Raw genomic sequence first — 18600 nt, forward strand, 5'->3', positions numbered from 1 at the left:
CTGTTGAGATATCCACTGAGCTTTATTTGCTCAGCGAGTTACCTGTTTAACTCGCAGGCTCTGAGTTTGGACCATAGAGAGTCGGCTTACAACTGCTGCAGTTCATCTGTAGAAGACTCAGTCTTCAGGGTAGCTACTCATTTTAATATGTATCTTTTGTCTATCCTTTTCATGGCATGTACAGGGCACACAGTTGGGCCCATTTCATTTTGACACTAGTATCATGTTTTGTAAATATAAATTACATTATTTTTGTATACAACATCAGCACGTTATTATATTCAGTATACATTATGACTTCGGCATGTCAGGCCATACAGTCAACCAGTTTGTAACGTCTCGACTCGGTTTATTCGGGTTTACGGGTGGACCGGGAAGGGATGTTACAAATTTTGGTATCAGAGCCAAGCCTTGTCCCTCTGGCCGGTGGTGGGGCAAACCTCAGCGAGGACGCTGAGTCCCTGAGGGGGGGTGTATGTGACATCCCAGGTTTGGGGCACAACACCTTAGGCGAATCCCACATCGGCTACGCACAAGGTGGAAGTCCTATACATAAAGGGTGGCAACCTTGAACATGGTAGACGCGTTTTGGGCTGGCAGAGCGGAGGTTTTCCCTGGCTCAAAAACAAAACCGTGAGGGTTCAGGCCAGGTTTGGCACCCAAAGCGGACAATATCTACCATGGGCTGGGCTGTTACACTCCTAGTATAAAAAAATACAGACACGCTATTAATTTATTTCTCAATAGTGATAATAATTTTGAGAATTTAAGTAATTATATTGAAATAAGAAATTGAGTGTTTTTTATTTTATATTTATGATTTATTATAATGATTGTTTATTTATTTGAAATATTAATGTATTCTACTTATTTAGTGTAGTGTGTCCTAAGTGTGTGGATCTCCTACTTTTTCAAAAATTAACATGTTGCTTATGTTTATGTATCATATGATGAAGTGTTCTTTTAATTTATTTTTTTATCTTTTTTATTAATGAATAATCAGAAAAAATGAGATGGCACTAATTTTTTTTCAGAAAAACTTTTATTATTTATTTTTTTGATATAAAAGAAAAAAATTAATTTCTCTCTACAAATTTATTTTTATAATTTTTTATTTTCCTTCTAATTTGAAGAGAAAATTATCGGAATTCTTTTCCCTTGTATTCCTTTCTTATTTCCAAATAAAATAGTTTTTGCTTATTAATATTAATTTAGTTTTTTCCTCATATATGATATTATCTGAAAATATAATTTTTTTTCTCTTATAATCCGTACGAAGCGCAAAGTAATATTAAAATATGAAATAGTATTTTATAATACCATTCAAAAATAGTAAAAATAATAAAATGATAAATTATATCTTATTGAAATATGCTGAAAAGTTACGATGCTAAGATATGTCTTCTTAAGTATCATGCGAAACTTTTCATAAGGTATGTAATAGTAAAAACCATGTATGATATGACCCACATAAAAAAAGGCATACACACTATTAATATATTTTTCAATAGTGATAATAATTTTTAGAATTTAACTAATTATATTAAAATAAGAAATTAAGTATTTTTTTATTTTATGGTTATAAATTATTATAAATGATTGTTTATTTATTATAAAATATTAATGTATTACTTATTTAGTGTAGTGTGTCTTAAGCATATGGATGTCTTACTTTTTAAAAATTATCATATTCGTACGTTCCTGTATCTCGTGTTCCGTGTCTGTGCAATCTAGCTTCTGGTATATAAAACTACTCCTTACACTAAACTAATCAATCAAGATTTTTTTTTCTTATTACCAATAAAAATGAAGTGTTTTTTTTTTTTTAATTTGCTTTTGTGTTATTGAATAAAAAATTAAGTATTTTTTATTTTATGTTTATGATTTATTATAAATAATTAATTATTTATTTCAAATATTAATGTATTACTTATTTAGTGTATTATTTTCTAAGTGTGTGGATGTCCTACCTTTTTTAAAATAAAAAATAGTAAATGATTATTTATTTATTATTTATTATTTATTATAAATGATTGTTTATTTATTATCATATCTCATAAGTTTTTGTGTCCCGTGTCTGTGCAACCTAGTTTCTGGTATCTAAGACTGCCTCATACGTCAAGGTAATCATTAAAATAAGAAATTAAATATTTTTTATTTTATAGTTTGGATTATATTTTTAATTTAACTTTAATTTAAACTAATAATAGTAAAATAAAAATTAATTTTTTTATTTTTATTTATTATAAATGATTATTTATTTATTATCATATATCCCGTATGTTTCGTATCTTGTCTTCCGTATTCGTCTAACTTAACTCTTGGTATATAAGACAATCCTATACACCAAAATAATTATTAAAATAAGAAATTAAATAGTTCTTATTTTATGGTTTGGATTATTTGTAATTTAATTAAATTTTAATTGAATTTAATGCATTATTTTGATGAGATGTGTAACTAATTGATATTATCATGATAAAGACATTATTTAAAAATATAAAACAACTTATCTTCTTACAATTGCTGTCATTATACCTTATTTTCTTACAACCGTGTTAAATAATTGTTCTTCTCCTTGTATTTGGCAATTTCAGAAGCTTACACTTGGTTTTCATAAAATGTAAATTACTCTGCTCTTATATATATATATATATATAATGTCAATGTCGGTAATTTTATTTTGAAAGCTTTAGATTTAAAATTATTTAAAAACTAGCTATATACCTGTGGATTGAGTAGGTCTTCATTTTCTTAATATTTAAAAATATTAATCACAATATTTATTGGAAAATGAAAATGTTAATGCTGTTATTATTTTATTTACTAATTTAAAAATAAATATTATTTATATTAATTATTTATTATAAAAATTTAAACATTTCAAAATAACTGGCAGCTCCTTGGAACTTTAATTGCTTAGCTTGATCCTTGGGGACAATGATTTCAAAAGGGAGGGGGTAATTATTTGGATATAATGGTAATTAGTTAAAGAGTTGACTCATATATATATATAATAGGCTATTGAATAGATATCATTAAAATTTTTGAAAAATCAATAAATTCTGCTATTATTCTATTCTCCTCTCTCTTTCTCTCTATTTCATCTCTTCACAATCACTCTATTTAGGTTGTTTCCTAACATATTTTTCATGCCTACATATATAAATTTTCAATCAACTCTCATCTTGTTTTTACCAGTTTAGCAGCTTCATGAATAATATTTAGTCTAGTCTAAAAAACTCTTTCTCCTGTGCTAAACAAATTCCAAAAGATTGCTGTGATGAAATAAAGCCCTGCTGTGACAGTCAGAAATGCTTGAAAGGATCCCAGCCATTCAACAAAATAACCTGTTCCGATTGTGCTAATTATTGCTGCCAATGTACCTGCTGAATTTGCAATCCCTGCATTGAACAAGCAAAATTCACTTTATTTCATAACCTTGTTATCAATAAACTTCATTAGTCAAATTCACTTGACAACTTACCATGTAGGAATCCTGCATACTGAGGTGCTATATCCTGATCAAATAAAAGTTAAAAATTGATCAATTCGGATGTGGTCCGACAAATAAAATGCGAAGAAGTTAAATGATATTGTTCTCGTAGAATGGACGAACTTACTTGCATATTTAGAAGAAAGCCTGCTTGGCTAAAAGAACTCAAACTCAGGGCTGCTGTCATAAGTACAGCAGCAGCCATTGGTGTCTTGGCATAATTTAAGCAAAGCAATGACACCCCAGGTCCGATAAAACCAATAGACTGTTCATATATATAAGTAGTGATTGTCATAAAAAGGCCTGCCATTCCAAGAAAAATAAAAAATTAAATTCAGTACTAGTTACCTGCATGATCTTTCTGACTAATGTCAGCCTATACCCTGCCTTGATTAAGTAATCTGATACTATTCCTGCAATGTACCCAGAAACCGCCATTGTTCCCCACGGAATAGCACTAAACCAAGCTGCTTGCTTCAAATTCACATTGAATACCTATATCCAGAAAAACTCATCTAAATACAACAATGCCAAACAAACTCTTATCAATACTAAAACTTCCTAAACTACAGTCTCGTAAAAAAAATCGAGGAAACAGTAACTTACAGTCTTGAAATAGACAGGCATCCACGAGAGAAGAACAAAATACCCCTGTAAAATTCAGACGAACATAAGAAAGAGCATTAGATGCAAACTTATAGAAGCATCCGGAAGTGATCTTTAGGATTTCGAGACAAAGCATTACTAACCCAATTATTAGTTACGTTAGCAAAAATAATTGCCCAAGTTGGTAGTTTTGACAACAGAAGGCGAATAGGTGGAAGTTGTCCTTTGTTTGACAAAGAATCGGTTTTGCCAGCTTGGATTAACCGCAACTCTGATTTACTGATAAAAGGGCTATCTCTTGGATCGCTTGTAACACCATTTGCCCATGATGATAACCATAGTAGTCCAAGGGACGAGAAGAGAATAAAAGGACCAGAAATTCCAATGGTTGATAACATAATTGGAGTTAAAAGTAAGCCTATAACATTGCCTAGATGAAATCCAGCCATAGATAATCCAACTGCACTTGCTCGTTCATGACTTGGAAACCACCTGATCAAATATAAAGTTCAGGGCTTTTCCTCTTATATAAGTTCCATTCCATCAACAAATGTTAGCAGCATTTACTTGTGCATTACCTTGATAAGAGGGTGCTCATGGAAGGCAAGGCCACACCCTCTGCGAGTCCAAAGAAGGCACGAATAGCCAAGAGGCTGGCAGTGGAGTGGTTAGCAGCCCATGGAGTGAGAAGAGTAGCCAAAGACCATAGCCCTACACCCCATGCCATTACTCTTTTTCCTCCATATTTGTCTACCAAAGCTCCTCCTATTACTGATGAGAATATGTATCCCCACAGAAACGATGACTTCATTTCATATGATAATCAACAAAACAAAAAATTGTCAGTCACTTGAATTTGTAAATCACTAATTATATATAAAAATATACAATAAATTTAAAAATTTAAAATACTCAGATTTTAAATTTATAAATAACTCGAATCGAATATTATAATAATCGAATTCTGCTCAACTAATTATTGGAGATATTTGAGTTTTGGCTTAATTGGATTAATTAAAAACAAATATCAAACTTGATTTTACACTTGTAATCCTACCAGTTATATAGCTAATACCCATTTGATCTCTTTATGAAAAGAAATGAAAAACAATATTTATATACAATAAATTTGTTTTGTGCACTTAATCGTCACAGCTCTCCCTCCAATTAAATCGATAAATAAACAATTTATTACTTGCGTTTGCGATATTGGAGGACTAATCACTAAATAATTCATTATTTATTATTTTATGTTTTTGACGTGTGTAATTTTTCTGATATTGAAACAAAAGCAAAACAAAAAAAATAAATAAATAACTTTTTTCTAAAACACACTAACGGATTAGTTGTACGTAACAAATTTCAGGCACCGTACAGTAATTTTTCTTTGTACAAATAGCTTTATCATAAATATTATTATTTTAGATATAGAAAATTGTTACAATTATTTTTTAATAAAACTAGTTTTTGTGAACATGCATTGCACGTTGTTTGTACTCGTTATTTATATTTGTGTATTTCTACTCGTTGATTTTTACTCATTTCAAGTAGTAATTTAATTTTTATATATAAATTTTTTTTTAATTTATATATAAATTATTAATTTTTGTTATAAATTATAATATTATGAATAATTTATATTATTAAAAATCAAAAGAGCATTTACGAAATAATAAAATAAAAAATTTTAAAAATTACATAACATTTTAAGAAAAGTTATAATTGAAAAAACAACACGATATATTATTAAAGTTGATATATAATTCTAAAAAAGTAAAATATATAATAAAAATGATTATTAATAATGTTATTGGTACTGACCCTTGTAAAATTATTTGTAGCTTCTAACATCGTATTTGTTCTGATTCGTTTGCTTTCTCCTGTTAGTACCCCAAACTTTAGAATCTATAGTATTGCTATATATAAATCTATGTTTGCGCCTATTTGTCTATTCGTGGAGTTCCTAATTAGAAAATTCGACTCTAATTTTGATGGTTGAATGTTGATTGTATATGTAAACTCTAGAAATTAGAACTGCACATTTACTTCATTTTTCATCTTATTTTTGTGGGGTTTCCTATTTCTGCTCTGAGAATATTGGGAATTTAGGGTTTTTCTTATGTAAATTGATATTTCTTACGTTAGTTTTTGCTTACAAAATAAATAAAAATATATATTTTTTCATTGTTGGGGATAAGGATTGAGAAATTCTTATTGAATGCAATCTTCTAAATTTATTCAATCCAATAAAAAGATACCTAATTGTAAATATAAACGAGTGATTAAGAAAAAATTTCATTTTTTTCAATCGGTGTGTTACTATGTTGAAATTTGTTTTTTCTGGTAGTTGTTATCCATGAAATAGTATTTTTAATTCAAACTTAATTATATTTGTTGAAAAAGAAAACTAAATTATCTTTTTGCTTTATGGTTTTGTTTTATATGGTTTGATTTGCAGCTCCTAGACTTACTACCGATGCTACTAATTGTTATTAGTTTAACATTGATAAAAGCTAATGTTAACATAATAATAATAATAATAATTATACAAAATATCATAATTTGAATAAGGTTATTTACAACATTTGTCTATGATATATTAAAATTAATTAAAAATCTAATACTATATATGAATAAAATAAACATATATCAAAGGATAATTATATTAAATTTAACTAATAAAATTAAACTACTTAATTATAGCTCCTAATTTAGATATTAATAAAAATAAAGCATTATCTTGTAAATTTAAATAGCATTATTCAGGAAATATACAATAATAATTCTTCTATAAGAAGTATGAGAGGAATATAATAGGAAGTACACGACATAGGTTTTAAACGAATCATTTAAATTCTTTTATAGAAACTTGTTTCGAAAATTTTTTTCACCTTTTCCAAAGACTAATTCTAATAAATAGATTAAAAAGAAAAAAAATAGATATTCTCTAAAAGAAAAAGTAGAGGATCCATTGAGGGTTAAAGGAATTATTGAAGGTTAAATTTTACTATGTTAATTTAAAATTTTAAAATCTAAAAATTAAGAAGTGAAATCTTAAACAATTTTGTTCATTGTAGTCTGAAATGTCATGTTTAGAAAATAATTTTATTCCATAAATTATTTAATTTTAATATTAAAATTTCTAATTGGATATAAATATTCTTGATTGATTTCCTTAATAAGTTTCTGTTTTATTTTTAGCCAATAATAATTATAAAATCATTAATAAAATTCTTAAAAGAATTAGTTTAGGATTTGGATTTAATATAATATTTTTTCAAGTAGGCTTTTTTTTCCAACGTGCACTAATATTCAAATAGGATTTTTATGTTCCAATTTTTTTCGTAATAACAACTTATTTTGTAACTAAAATATTTGTGTGAGATGGATTAGAAGGTGAGATAATATGGTTGTTCGTAGTCTTGTTAGAGCTTTCCATTCCGGTGCTCGCATTAAGGTTTGCACTTTAGTCCTTGATTGTTTAATGGCCTTCTATTCTTTTTAATAGTCTGCTTCCTTTCCAAATAATAATAATAATAATAATAATAATAATAATAATAATAAGTGCATGATTTCATTAACATTTGATTTGATGAAAATTTTAAAGCTTTTCTTCAGAATTTTAGTCGCATTAGAATGGAATTAAATTATCCATATCGATAATTTTAATCAACCAACAAAATATCGATAAAATTAAAAATTTATTAATTAAAATAGGATTAAATTATCTTTATTGCCAATAAAATATCAATAAAATTAAAAATTTTCTAATTACAATAAGATTAAATTATCCTTAATAATATTTTTAATCAATTAGAGTGCATAGGGGCATTTTATATATCCAATCTTCCCCGTTCGTACTTTTATATATACTAGTGTTTTTTGTAACGTGCGTTGCACGTTATTAGTATTTGATATTACTCGTTGCACGTTATATTTATTAATTTATTCTTGTATAGTATTAAGTATGATTATAATTTTTCTCTTATATTCTTTAGAGAATTATATAATATTAACGATTAATAATACTCATATTATAAGCGAATAATATTTTTCTTAAATTAAATTTAATATGAAGGACAACATTAAAAGTCAAGTACATTTAATAAAATAATTATAGACGATAAAATGAAAAAATTAATATTAGTTATAAGACTAGACTTCAATTTTTTTGAAAATGATAAGGTTAAACTTTAATTAATATCTTCTTTAAAAAAAACTAAATAATATGATCTTATGTTATTCAATGTTGATTTGAGTTCATGGAAAACTTAGATATAGATAAATAGATATAAATAAGAAAAAATTTAAAATTTTAATATATATATATATATATATATATATATATATATATATATATAAACGTGTGAAATAATATTTTTTATAGATGTTTTTATTTTTTGTTTTTTTTACATTTTGAAGTTTATTTTAAAATTAAAATAATAAATTTTTTAATATCGTAAATAATCAATGGTTGAAAGTTCAATTAAAATAATATATTAAAATAATAATATTCCTTTAAAAATGATATTATTAAAGCAATATATTTTTTTAATCAATTAATAAAAAAATATTAAAAAATTATAATTTTTCAATTCTTAAAAACTCAAGTTATTTAATAAACTCAAACTATTATCAATTATCTAATTACTAAAGATATTTAGGATTTTTAAATTCTCCCTATGTTTTCACTTTTACTATGCTTATTATATACTCATTTTTTTATCTATATAATATTAAACATAAGTTTTGTTTAAATTAAAATAAATTCAAGTGGTTAATTTGTATTATATTTTGTCGTATAAAATACTTGCAAGTTGCAATGCTACTTCTTATATACTTAATTCTATTTTTATACAATGAAGTGGTCTTAGAATAAAGTTTAACCCACCAGACCTTTGACTTTTTTTTTTTCTTGTTTGTGTTATATATATTTACGTTTTGTTTTATGGAGAAAATAGGAATATAATAAATATATCATTTGACTAATCAAAACGCTAAGTCAATGAGTAATTTTGTAAATGCTAAAAATAGAAAAAAAACATAATTCCAATTGATTAGTATAATTTATCTTAGAAAAATATTAAGAGCAAATCAATTCTTAAAATTCGTTAAACTAGATGCTCTACTTTGTTTCGTGTGGGAAAACTACACATAATTGGTAATTCTTAAACAATACGTAACTCTAAATAATGATATTATCTCTAACTTTTACATAAAATTGTTTTTATAATAAAATAGTATTTATTAATTCATCATATTTTATATCAAACGAATACATGACAAATCACGTGTGATTCATTTAATATTTAAAATTATATAGAGCGAGATATTTCGGTTCAAATCTTTTTAATACAGCTATAAAATAATTCACAGTATCCCAATTAAAAAAAAAAACGATCCGAATCCAACACACTGTCAATATAAATATTATATTATATTATATTAAATAATTTACCGTATATAATATATTTGCAATTAATTACCTGAACGATGCCGAGAAAAGAACTGGACCAACCGTATTTTGCAGCAAGAGGAACCGCAGCGACAGACATAACCACGCGATCAGCATTACAAAGGCACATGACACACGCCGTTAGAGCCACCACTTTATACCTCTCCGATATAATGCTAACTTGACGACCTTCACCTCCCATTAGCATTCCTCTTTCAATACCCTCCGCCGTACACGCCACCAAAAATCCTCTGCTCTGTTTCATCTTTTTCTCGCCTCTGTTTTCCCATTTTATCGACTCTCTCAATATTCTAGGCTCAAATCTCAACTGGGTTTTTCTAATACTGATCAAATTTGATTGATAATTGAAGAAACGAGTAGAGTTTGGTGAAGAAGAATGTAGTAGAGATTTAGACGCCATGGGAGAGAAAAACAGAGCACGTCAGTCGCTTGCCTTAACAGACATTAATTGCGACAAACTGATAATGGTATATGAAGCTGGGACGTTACGAGTAATATCATTGGAAAAAGAAAAACAAAAGATTTATGTGGGTTCGTGAGACCTTTTTGAGCTTGACAACATGGGAAGCGCAGAGAAAAAGAAGAGAGATTGTTTGGTTTATTAAAGGAAAATAAAACCGATAGAGTAGTTGTTTTTGTGGTTGGTGAGATAGTGAGAAATCAGAAGAAATCAGAACTGAGAACGAGGGGGCTGAAGAATTGGTCTAAAGCAAACCACATAGGAAAAATAAAGGGTATTTTAACCACATAGGAAAAATAAAGGGTATTTTAGTAATTCAATCTATAAATTGTCGTTGCAGTCGTTGTTGAGTAGTCCGGAGTTAAAGATTCTTACGTGGCAAAACGTGTAGCCGCTAACTATGGTCACCTACCTCGCTCTAAGCTTTCGAGCCAACAAGGCAACTACCCCCTTTTGTTACCGATCACCGGGATAGCCAGTTGCCCTCATTTCGGGCACTGCTTGAGCTACAAAATAAAATTCAAAAATTTTTGTGTTTAATATAGTAATAATAAAAAAACTTAATTCTACACTTTCAATTTTAAAGATGAAAATATAATTTAAATTAAATTCTACTAAAAAAAGACTGAAATTTCTAAATAAATTTTCGAAACTTAACCGATCTAAAATCTTATAATAAAATTCTATGTTTTTTTGAGTCTTTTAAAATTATTATGCTAAAAAGTATTTTAAAAATATAAATAAATTAATTTTTTAAAAATTTATTTCAAATATAAAAAATTAATTTACAAATAAATGTTAGATTATTTAATAATCTATGTGTGGCCCGTGTGATTAAAAGACTGGTTCTAATTAATGTGACCTAAGATGATAGTTATTGGGTTTAATGGATAAGGACCAGTTAAATTTTAATACTCTTCCTCTGCCTTATAAAAGATTAAGGAAATCAACAGCGTAGGTTAAGAGAGTGTGACGGCTACCTCAAACATATACTGTGATAGGATAGGTTGTTTGAGAGAGCGTGAAAAGAAAAGTTCCGTGCTGTTGATAATTTTCTAATCATTAAGAGCACTTACGGACAAAAAGCCAAAGTGAAGAAACATAGATCTGCTGTTATGGATCAAAGTACCTTCCACTTATTGTGTATTTTTATTGAACAAATTTTATGAACTATAAGATATAAGTAATATTAAAATTATTTTTAACAGTAAATTCTATCTAAAATTAATTTATAAATAAATTTTATATTTTAAATTTATTTATACTAAACAAATAAAGTTGTAAGCATGAAATGTAAATGAGCTACACAAATTAGATGTTGTGGAGTCCCTCCAACATGTGGAACCCATACAAGTTTGAAGAAAAGAAAAAAAAAAACAAGCATGTTTATTTTGTTATTCAAAGGACGATGCCAAAGAAAGAAAGACAAAAAAGGAAAAAGTGGACGCGTGATTAACGCGTCCATCGTGTCTCCTTCTCCTATAAAAAGGAGAAGGTTTTCCTCATTAAGGCGTACAAAACATAGAAGTAATATACACAATTAGGTGTAGAAAATTTTAGGAAAAGAGTTCCTAAAATTGGGAAAAGAGAGAAAATAGTGAGGATTATAATTTTGGGGTGTTTTTGGAAAACACTTAGAGTGCCACTATTTTTGTAATCTCTTTTGTACCTACTATTTTTAGTAGAAGAATTATTCGGAGTTTTTGTCCCGTGGACGTAGCCTATAAACAGTTGAGGGTGAACCACGTAAATTTCTCGGTGTTCTTATTTTTTTTTATTTGGCATTTACGATAATTATTTAATTTTTTTACCGTGGTTATTATTTCTGGTGGATTTTTTTTTATCGTCAATATCCAATACGAAATTATTGGAGGTATATGTGGTAGTAGTAATTTAATTTTACTTTTACCATCGATATTTTTCTGCAGGCCCCACTCGAGATAAGTTATAATCCTAACAATTGGTATCAGAGCCTTTGGTTGGTAAATTCTGTCAATTTTCTAAAAAGTTACTATTCATGTGAATAGTGAATTTTTTTGTCAGATACAGAATTTGACATGACTAACGACGGGGCAATGATCAAATTGATGGATTCGAATTATTTAATGTGGAAATCTAGAATGGAGGACTACCTCAATTGCAAAGATCTGTACGATCCAATTGAAGGTGATAGTGCAAAGCCAGAAGAAATGAAACAAAGGCAGTGGGAGAAATTAAAAAAGCAGACATTGGGTACAATACGCCAATGGATATATGCTAGCCTGTACAACCATGTAAGAAATGAAAAAAACCCCCAAGTTCTCTGGAAGAAATTAGAGAATATGTACGAGGCTACGAATGCTCAAAGAAAAGTCTTCATGGTGCGTAAAGTCATGAACTTGAAGCTGTCAGAGGGATGATCAATTACACAACACCTAAATGATTTTGAAGGACTTGTAACTAAGTTAGCAGTTAGCGGTATGTCCTTAGAAGACGAGATGCAAGCATGCCTACTGTTGGGATCTCTACCGGATAGTTGGGATACTCTTATGGTGTCATTGAGTAACTCAGCTCCAAATGGTGTGGTAACAATGTCTATGGTAAAGAATAGACTACTTAATGAAGAACTACGAAGAAGAGATGTTGCCAGTACCAGTTCTCAAGCCCTTGTCATAGAGAATAGGGGTTGGAGTAAGAGTAGAGGTCCAAGGCATGTAAAGTCAGGTGGTAGATCCAAGTCCAGAGAGATGAGAAAATGTTGTCATTGCGGTAAGGAGGGTCATCTCAAAAGAAATTGTCATTTACTCAAACAGGATAATACAGACCGAAGACAGGAGAATGACAGAAAGACATCTGCTACAGTCTCAGGAGAAGATGGTGACGTGACTTTAGTCACTCATGATGCAGATTGCTGTCATGTTGGAGATGCAGATACCGAGTGGATAGTAGACTTCGGTGCTTCATACCACTGTGGTCCAAAAAGAGAATATTTTTCCACTTATAAAGCAAAAGATTTTGGCACTATCAGAATGGGAAATAACAGTGTCTCGCAAGTGGTGGGAATCGGTGATATCTGCATAAAGACAAGTGTCAGGTGCACACTAACACTTAAAAATGTGAGACATATTCCCGATCTTCGGCTGAACCTGTTGTCTGTGAGTGTACTGGACAAGGAAGGCTATCACCATCATACAGGTGACGATAATTGGAACCTCACCAAAGGGTCTTTGGTGGTGACGAGAGGAAAATTATGTTGCTCGCTGTATAAGACGCACGCAATAATATGTGTGGGACAACTGAATACAGTTGCAGATGTTGCTTCACCAAATTTGTGGCATAGGCGGTTGGCGCACATTAGTGAGAAAGGGTTGAATATGTTGGCTAAGAAGTCCCTCATACCATTAGCCAAAGGTAAAATAAACCCTTGTGATTATTGTTTATTTGGAAAGCAACATCGTGTCTCATTTTTGAAAAGCTCTAGACGGAGAGACAACAAGTTGGAGTTGGTACACTCTGACGTATGTGGTCCCATGGAGGTAGAATCACTTGGAAGAAGTAGGTATTTTCTTACCTTCACTGATGATTTCTCACGGAAAACATGGATATATTTGTTGTGCACAAAAGACCAAGTTTTCAAGCACTTTCAGCAATTCCATGCGATGGTGGAAAGGGAGACTGAAGTGGCATTGAAGTGTTTGCGCACGGATAATGGTGGTGAGTATATCTCTAAGGAGTTTAGAGATTATTGTAGTCAGCACGGTATCAGGCATGAAAAGACAGTTCCTTGTACACCTCAACACAACGGCGTTGCTAAACGGATGAATCGCACTATTATTGAAAGAGTCAGATCCATGCTCAAAATGGCCAACTTACCTAAGCCATTTTGGGGAGAAGCTGTCAATACTGCTGTCTACCTAATCAACCGACTACCTTCAGCACCATTGGATTTTGATATCCCGGAGAAGGTCTGGATAGGTAGAAATATTTCATACTCTCATCTGAGGGTATTTGGCTGCAAGGCATTTATGCATGTTCCAAAGGAGCAGAGATCAAAGCTTGATGACAAGTCAGTTCCTTGCACTTTTGTTGGTTATGGAGACGAAGAGTTTGGCTGCAGGTTATGGGACCTAGTGAAAAATTAAGTTGTCTGGAGCCGAGACGTAGTATTACATGAGAATGAGATCGTGGCAGATACAACTTGTGAAGAATCCACAAGTGATGGTGTTGTTGACATTACACCAGGAAGCATTCCTACAGATGATGCCACAGGAGGAGGAATGCCAGAATTAGAACGAGAAGAAGAAGAGCCAGTTGTAGGGGATCAAGAGACAATTGTAGATGATAACAGTGATGCAAAGGGTGTTGAGCAGGGGGAGCCAGAGAACCCCATTCCACCAGAAGGAGTTGAACCTCAGTTAAGAAGGTCAACCAGAGAGCGCCAACCATCTACAAGGTACCCTAGTTCTGATTACATTTTGATTACTGATGAGGGGGAGCCAGAGAGCTTCCAAGATGTGCAATCTTGTAAAGACAGAGATTGCTGGACAAAGGCCATGTAAGAGGAGATGAATTCTTTGAAAAAGAATGACACGTATGAGCTGGTGAAACTTCCAAAAGGGAAGAGAACACTAAAGAACAAATGGGTGTACAAACTGAAGAAAGATGATGGCAACCTAGTAAGATACAAAGCTCGATTGGTCATCAAAGGCTTTACTTAAAAGAAAGGTATTGACTTTGATGAGATTTTTTCACCGGTTGTGAAAATGAGTTCTATTCGAGTGGTGCTAGGTCTAGTAGCCAGTTTGAATCTTGAGTTGGAGTAGCTTGATGTAAAGACCGCATTCTTGCATGGGGATCTAGAAGAAGAAATCTATATGGAACAACCAGAAGGTTTCAAGGTCAAGGGAAAAGAGGATATGGTTTGTCGTTTGAAGAAGAACTTGTGCGGGTTGAAACAAGCGCCGCGACAATGGTATAAAAAGTTTGATTCTTTCATGGTGAATCAAGGATACAAAAGGACAGATGCAGATCCTTGTGTATATGTTCAGAAATTCCCTGATGGTAAATTTATCATCTTTCTCTTATATGTTGATGATATGCTAATTGTTGGACCAGATGCACATATGATTAGCAAGTTAAAGAGTGATTTGTCAAAAGCATTTGACATGAAGGATTTGGGATCGGCAAGGCAAATTCTCGGAATGGAGATTATTCGAAACAAAAAGTCCTGCAGGTTATGGTTATCGCAGGAAAAATATATTGAACGAGTTTTAGAGAGGTTCAATATAAAGAATGCTAAACCAATTAGCACTCCGCTTGCCGATCACTTCAAGTTGAGTAAGAAATCCTACCCATCAATAAAGAAAGAAAAAAGGAGATATGTCAAATGTTCCATATTCTTCAGCGGTCAGAAGTTTGATGTACGCAATGGTGTGTACAAGACCAGATATCGCTTATGCAGTTGGCGTTGTGAGCCGATTTCTGTCAAATCCCCAGAAGACACATTGGGAAGCAGTGAAGTGGATCTTCAGATATCTAAGAGGATCTTCAAAGTTATGTTTAACTTTTGGAGGTGAAAAGGCTGCACTTGTTGGTTACACAGATGCAGATATGGCCGGTGATCTTGATGAAAGAAAATCTACATCAGGCTACCTATTTACATTCTCAGGGGGAGCTATTTCATGGCAGTCGAGATTACAAAAATATGTTTCGTTATCAACGATTGAAGCATAGTACGTTGCAGGAACGGAAGCAGGAAATGAAATGCTTTGGTTAAAGCGATTCTTTTAAGAATTGGGTGTGCAGCAGAAAGAATATATAGTTTATTGTGATAGTCAAAGTGCGTTAGACTTGAGCAAAAATATTATGTATCATGCACGAACGAAACACATTGATGTAAGATATCATTGGCTTAGACTTGCCATTGAAGAAAAGCAATTTCAGTTGCGGAAAATCCACACAGACAGAAATGCTGCAGATATATTGACAAAGGTCGTTCCGAAGGAGAAGTTCGAGCTACGTGTCAAAGCAGCAAGGATGGAGAGTCCCACCATGTAGTCGGGAGGGGGAGAATTGTTGTAGGGTCCCTCCAACATGTGGGACCCACACAAGTTTGAAGAAAAGAAAAAAAAAGGAAACAACAATCATGTGTTTTTTATTGTTGGTCAAAAAAAAAAAAAAGCAAGCATGTTTATTTTGTTATTCAAAGGACAGTGCCAAAGAAAGAAAGAAAAAAAAAAGGGAAAAGTGGACACGTGATTAACGCGTCCACCGCGTCTCCTTCTCCTATAAAAAGGAGAAGGTTTTCCTTCATTAAGGCGTACAAAATATAGAAGTAATATACACAATTAGGTGTAGAAAATTTTAGGAAAAGGGTTCTTAAAATTGGGAAAAGAGAGAAAATAGTAAGGATTGTAATTTTGGGGTGTTTTTGGAAAACACTTAGAGTGCCACTATTTTTGTAATCTCTTTTGTACCTACTATTTTTAGTAGAAGAATTATTCGGAGTTTTTGTCCCGTGGACGTAGCCCATAAACAGTTGAGGGTGAACCACGTAAATTTCTCGATGTTCTTTTTTTTTTTTTATCTGGCATTTACGGTAATTATTTAATTTTTTTTACTGTGGTTATTATTTCTGGTGGATTCGATCGTCAATATCCAATACGAAATTATTGGAGGTATATGTGGTAGTAGTAATTTAATTTTACTTTTACCACCGGTATTTTTCCGCGGGCCTCACTCAAGATAAGTTATAATCCCAACATTAGAAAGTGCTCGATAATGATAAATGATTATTTACTTTAAAAAAAAAAAAGTTGAGCTCATGTGTTTAGTACCTAACTGAATTTTGATTAAAAAGTCCAATATAAATCAATAATGAAATTAATAACATGATATAGGAAAATAGGAAGTTCAAATGGCACTTTATTGTGCTAGGATTGTATTAATTTTTTAAAAAACTTTGACAAGGAAAAAATGGGTATTAAACTTTTAAAATATGATACAATTAAAAAATGATGATGTTTTGATAAATAATAATGATAAATAAATAAATAATAAGGACACATGAAGAGTGTGTCATATGAATGGCGAAATGAGCATTTTATCGCTAAGAAAACTCACTGGGCACAAACAAGACTAATCAAATTTTGTAAACCATCAAATGGACACAGAGCTGAATATCTCATGGATTTAAAAAAAAAAAAAAAAAAGATCATTAAGTCAAAATTTGACATTAAATATTTAAGTTAAGAATATTATACTAAAGAAAATATGATAAGATACGTTTGGAATTACTCTTGTTTAAAATGATCTTAACAAAAAAAAAATAAAAGATTCGTTTTTCATGAAAGATCATTCCTAGATTATAAAAAGTTAAAATTTAAATTTTGATAGTCTCTTCTTCCTTAATTTAATAGAAAAATAAAAAAATATTAGGGAGAAAATCATATGTTTTAATCAACCTCTCTTTGTTCTTTATAATTGTTTTTATTAACTTATGAACCTTGTAGTATCAATGTTAATGAATTTTAGTAGAAAGCAATTTGCTACTAAAAATTTGATATATCATGGATGATTTTTGATTTGGTTTGATTTTTTCGATTCATTAAAAATTCGATCCGGTATATATACAGAGAGAGATGTAAAAAAGTAAAAGAATAGGATAATAATAGTTTATTTTTTACCATTGAAAATTAACAGCAAAAAAGTAATTTTTCGATGGAAGATGATAAATCTATGTACAAAGTAAGAGCCTAATAAGCGATAATAAAGATTATAAAATCTGAAGGACTAACTAGTATTCATCCTTATCGAATATTTTTCTGTTTGTTTACATGTCACAATATGATAACATTGAAGTGTTGAGGTGATCAAAATAAATAATTTTTAAAGTACTGAACTGATAAGAAAATTTGTTTTTAGGTTATTTTTTTAATTAGAAATTATTAAGTTAATGTTAATATTAACATTATTAATTTTTTTTCACTTTTTAATAATTAATAGCATCATTAATATTATTTCAAATAATAAAATTTTTCAATCTCTTTTTTTTTAATTTAATAATATTAAATGTTATTAAATTTTTTACTTGTCATATTGAAGTGCTGAGATAATAAAAAAATAATAATTTTTAAGGTGCTAGTTGGTAAGAAAAATGGTTTTTATGAATATTTTTCAATTTAACATTAATTGAGTTCACAATAATATTAATATCATTAATAATATTGCCATTAATAACAATTTCAAAACCATTTTTCTTCTACCATTAAAAATTTGTGAAATGAATATAAATTGAAGTGAGTTGGCAATGAAAATTGATTTTTGTGTTATTTTTTTAATTTAAATATTAATTAAGTTAACATTAGTATTAATACCATTAATAATAATAATAATAATAATATATTTTTCAACTTTTTTAATAAGTAAATATTTTAATAATATCATTAAATATTATTTCAAATAATAAAATATTTTATCTTTTTTCAATAATTAATGAAATTATTAATATTATTTAATAATTCATTAATAAAAATTTCAAAATATTTTTCTTATGCTATTACAAATTTGTAAAGTGCATATGAA

At 29.8% G+C, this 18600-nt stretch overlaps 1 protein-coding gene across 1 annotated transcript; it reads right to left on the bottom strand.

Annotated features, from left to right (window-relative positions):
* Positions 1-3010: 3010 nt before the first annotated feature.
* PHT4;2 (phosphate transporter 4;2) lies at positions 3011-10293 on the bottom strand. Its single transcript, XM_012232523.4, has 8 exons — positions 9589-10293; positions 4681-4907; positions 4246-4594; positions 4103-4147; positions 3845-3991; positions 3624-3761; positions 3488-3521; positions 3011-3404 (listed from the first exon to the last, which is right to left on the bottom strand). The coding sequence occupies exons 1-8, from the start codon at positions 9976-9978 to the stop codon at positions 3235-3237; spliced, it is 1500 nt and encodes a 499-aa protein (XP_012087913.1). The 5' UTR covers positions 9979-10293; the 3' UTR covers positions 3011-3234.
* Between the last annotated feature and the right edge of the window lie 8307 nt (positions 10294-18600).

The sequence above is a fragment of the Jatropha curcas genome, chromosome 2, assembly GCF_041381405.1.
Source record: "Jatropha curcas cultivar XTBG-Jc1 chromosome 2, XTBG_Jcur_1.0, whole genome shotgun sequence".
Lineage (NCBI taxonomy): Eukaryota > Viridiplantae > Streptophyta > Magnoliopsida > Malpighiales > Euphorbiaceae > Jatropha > Jatropha curcas.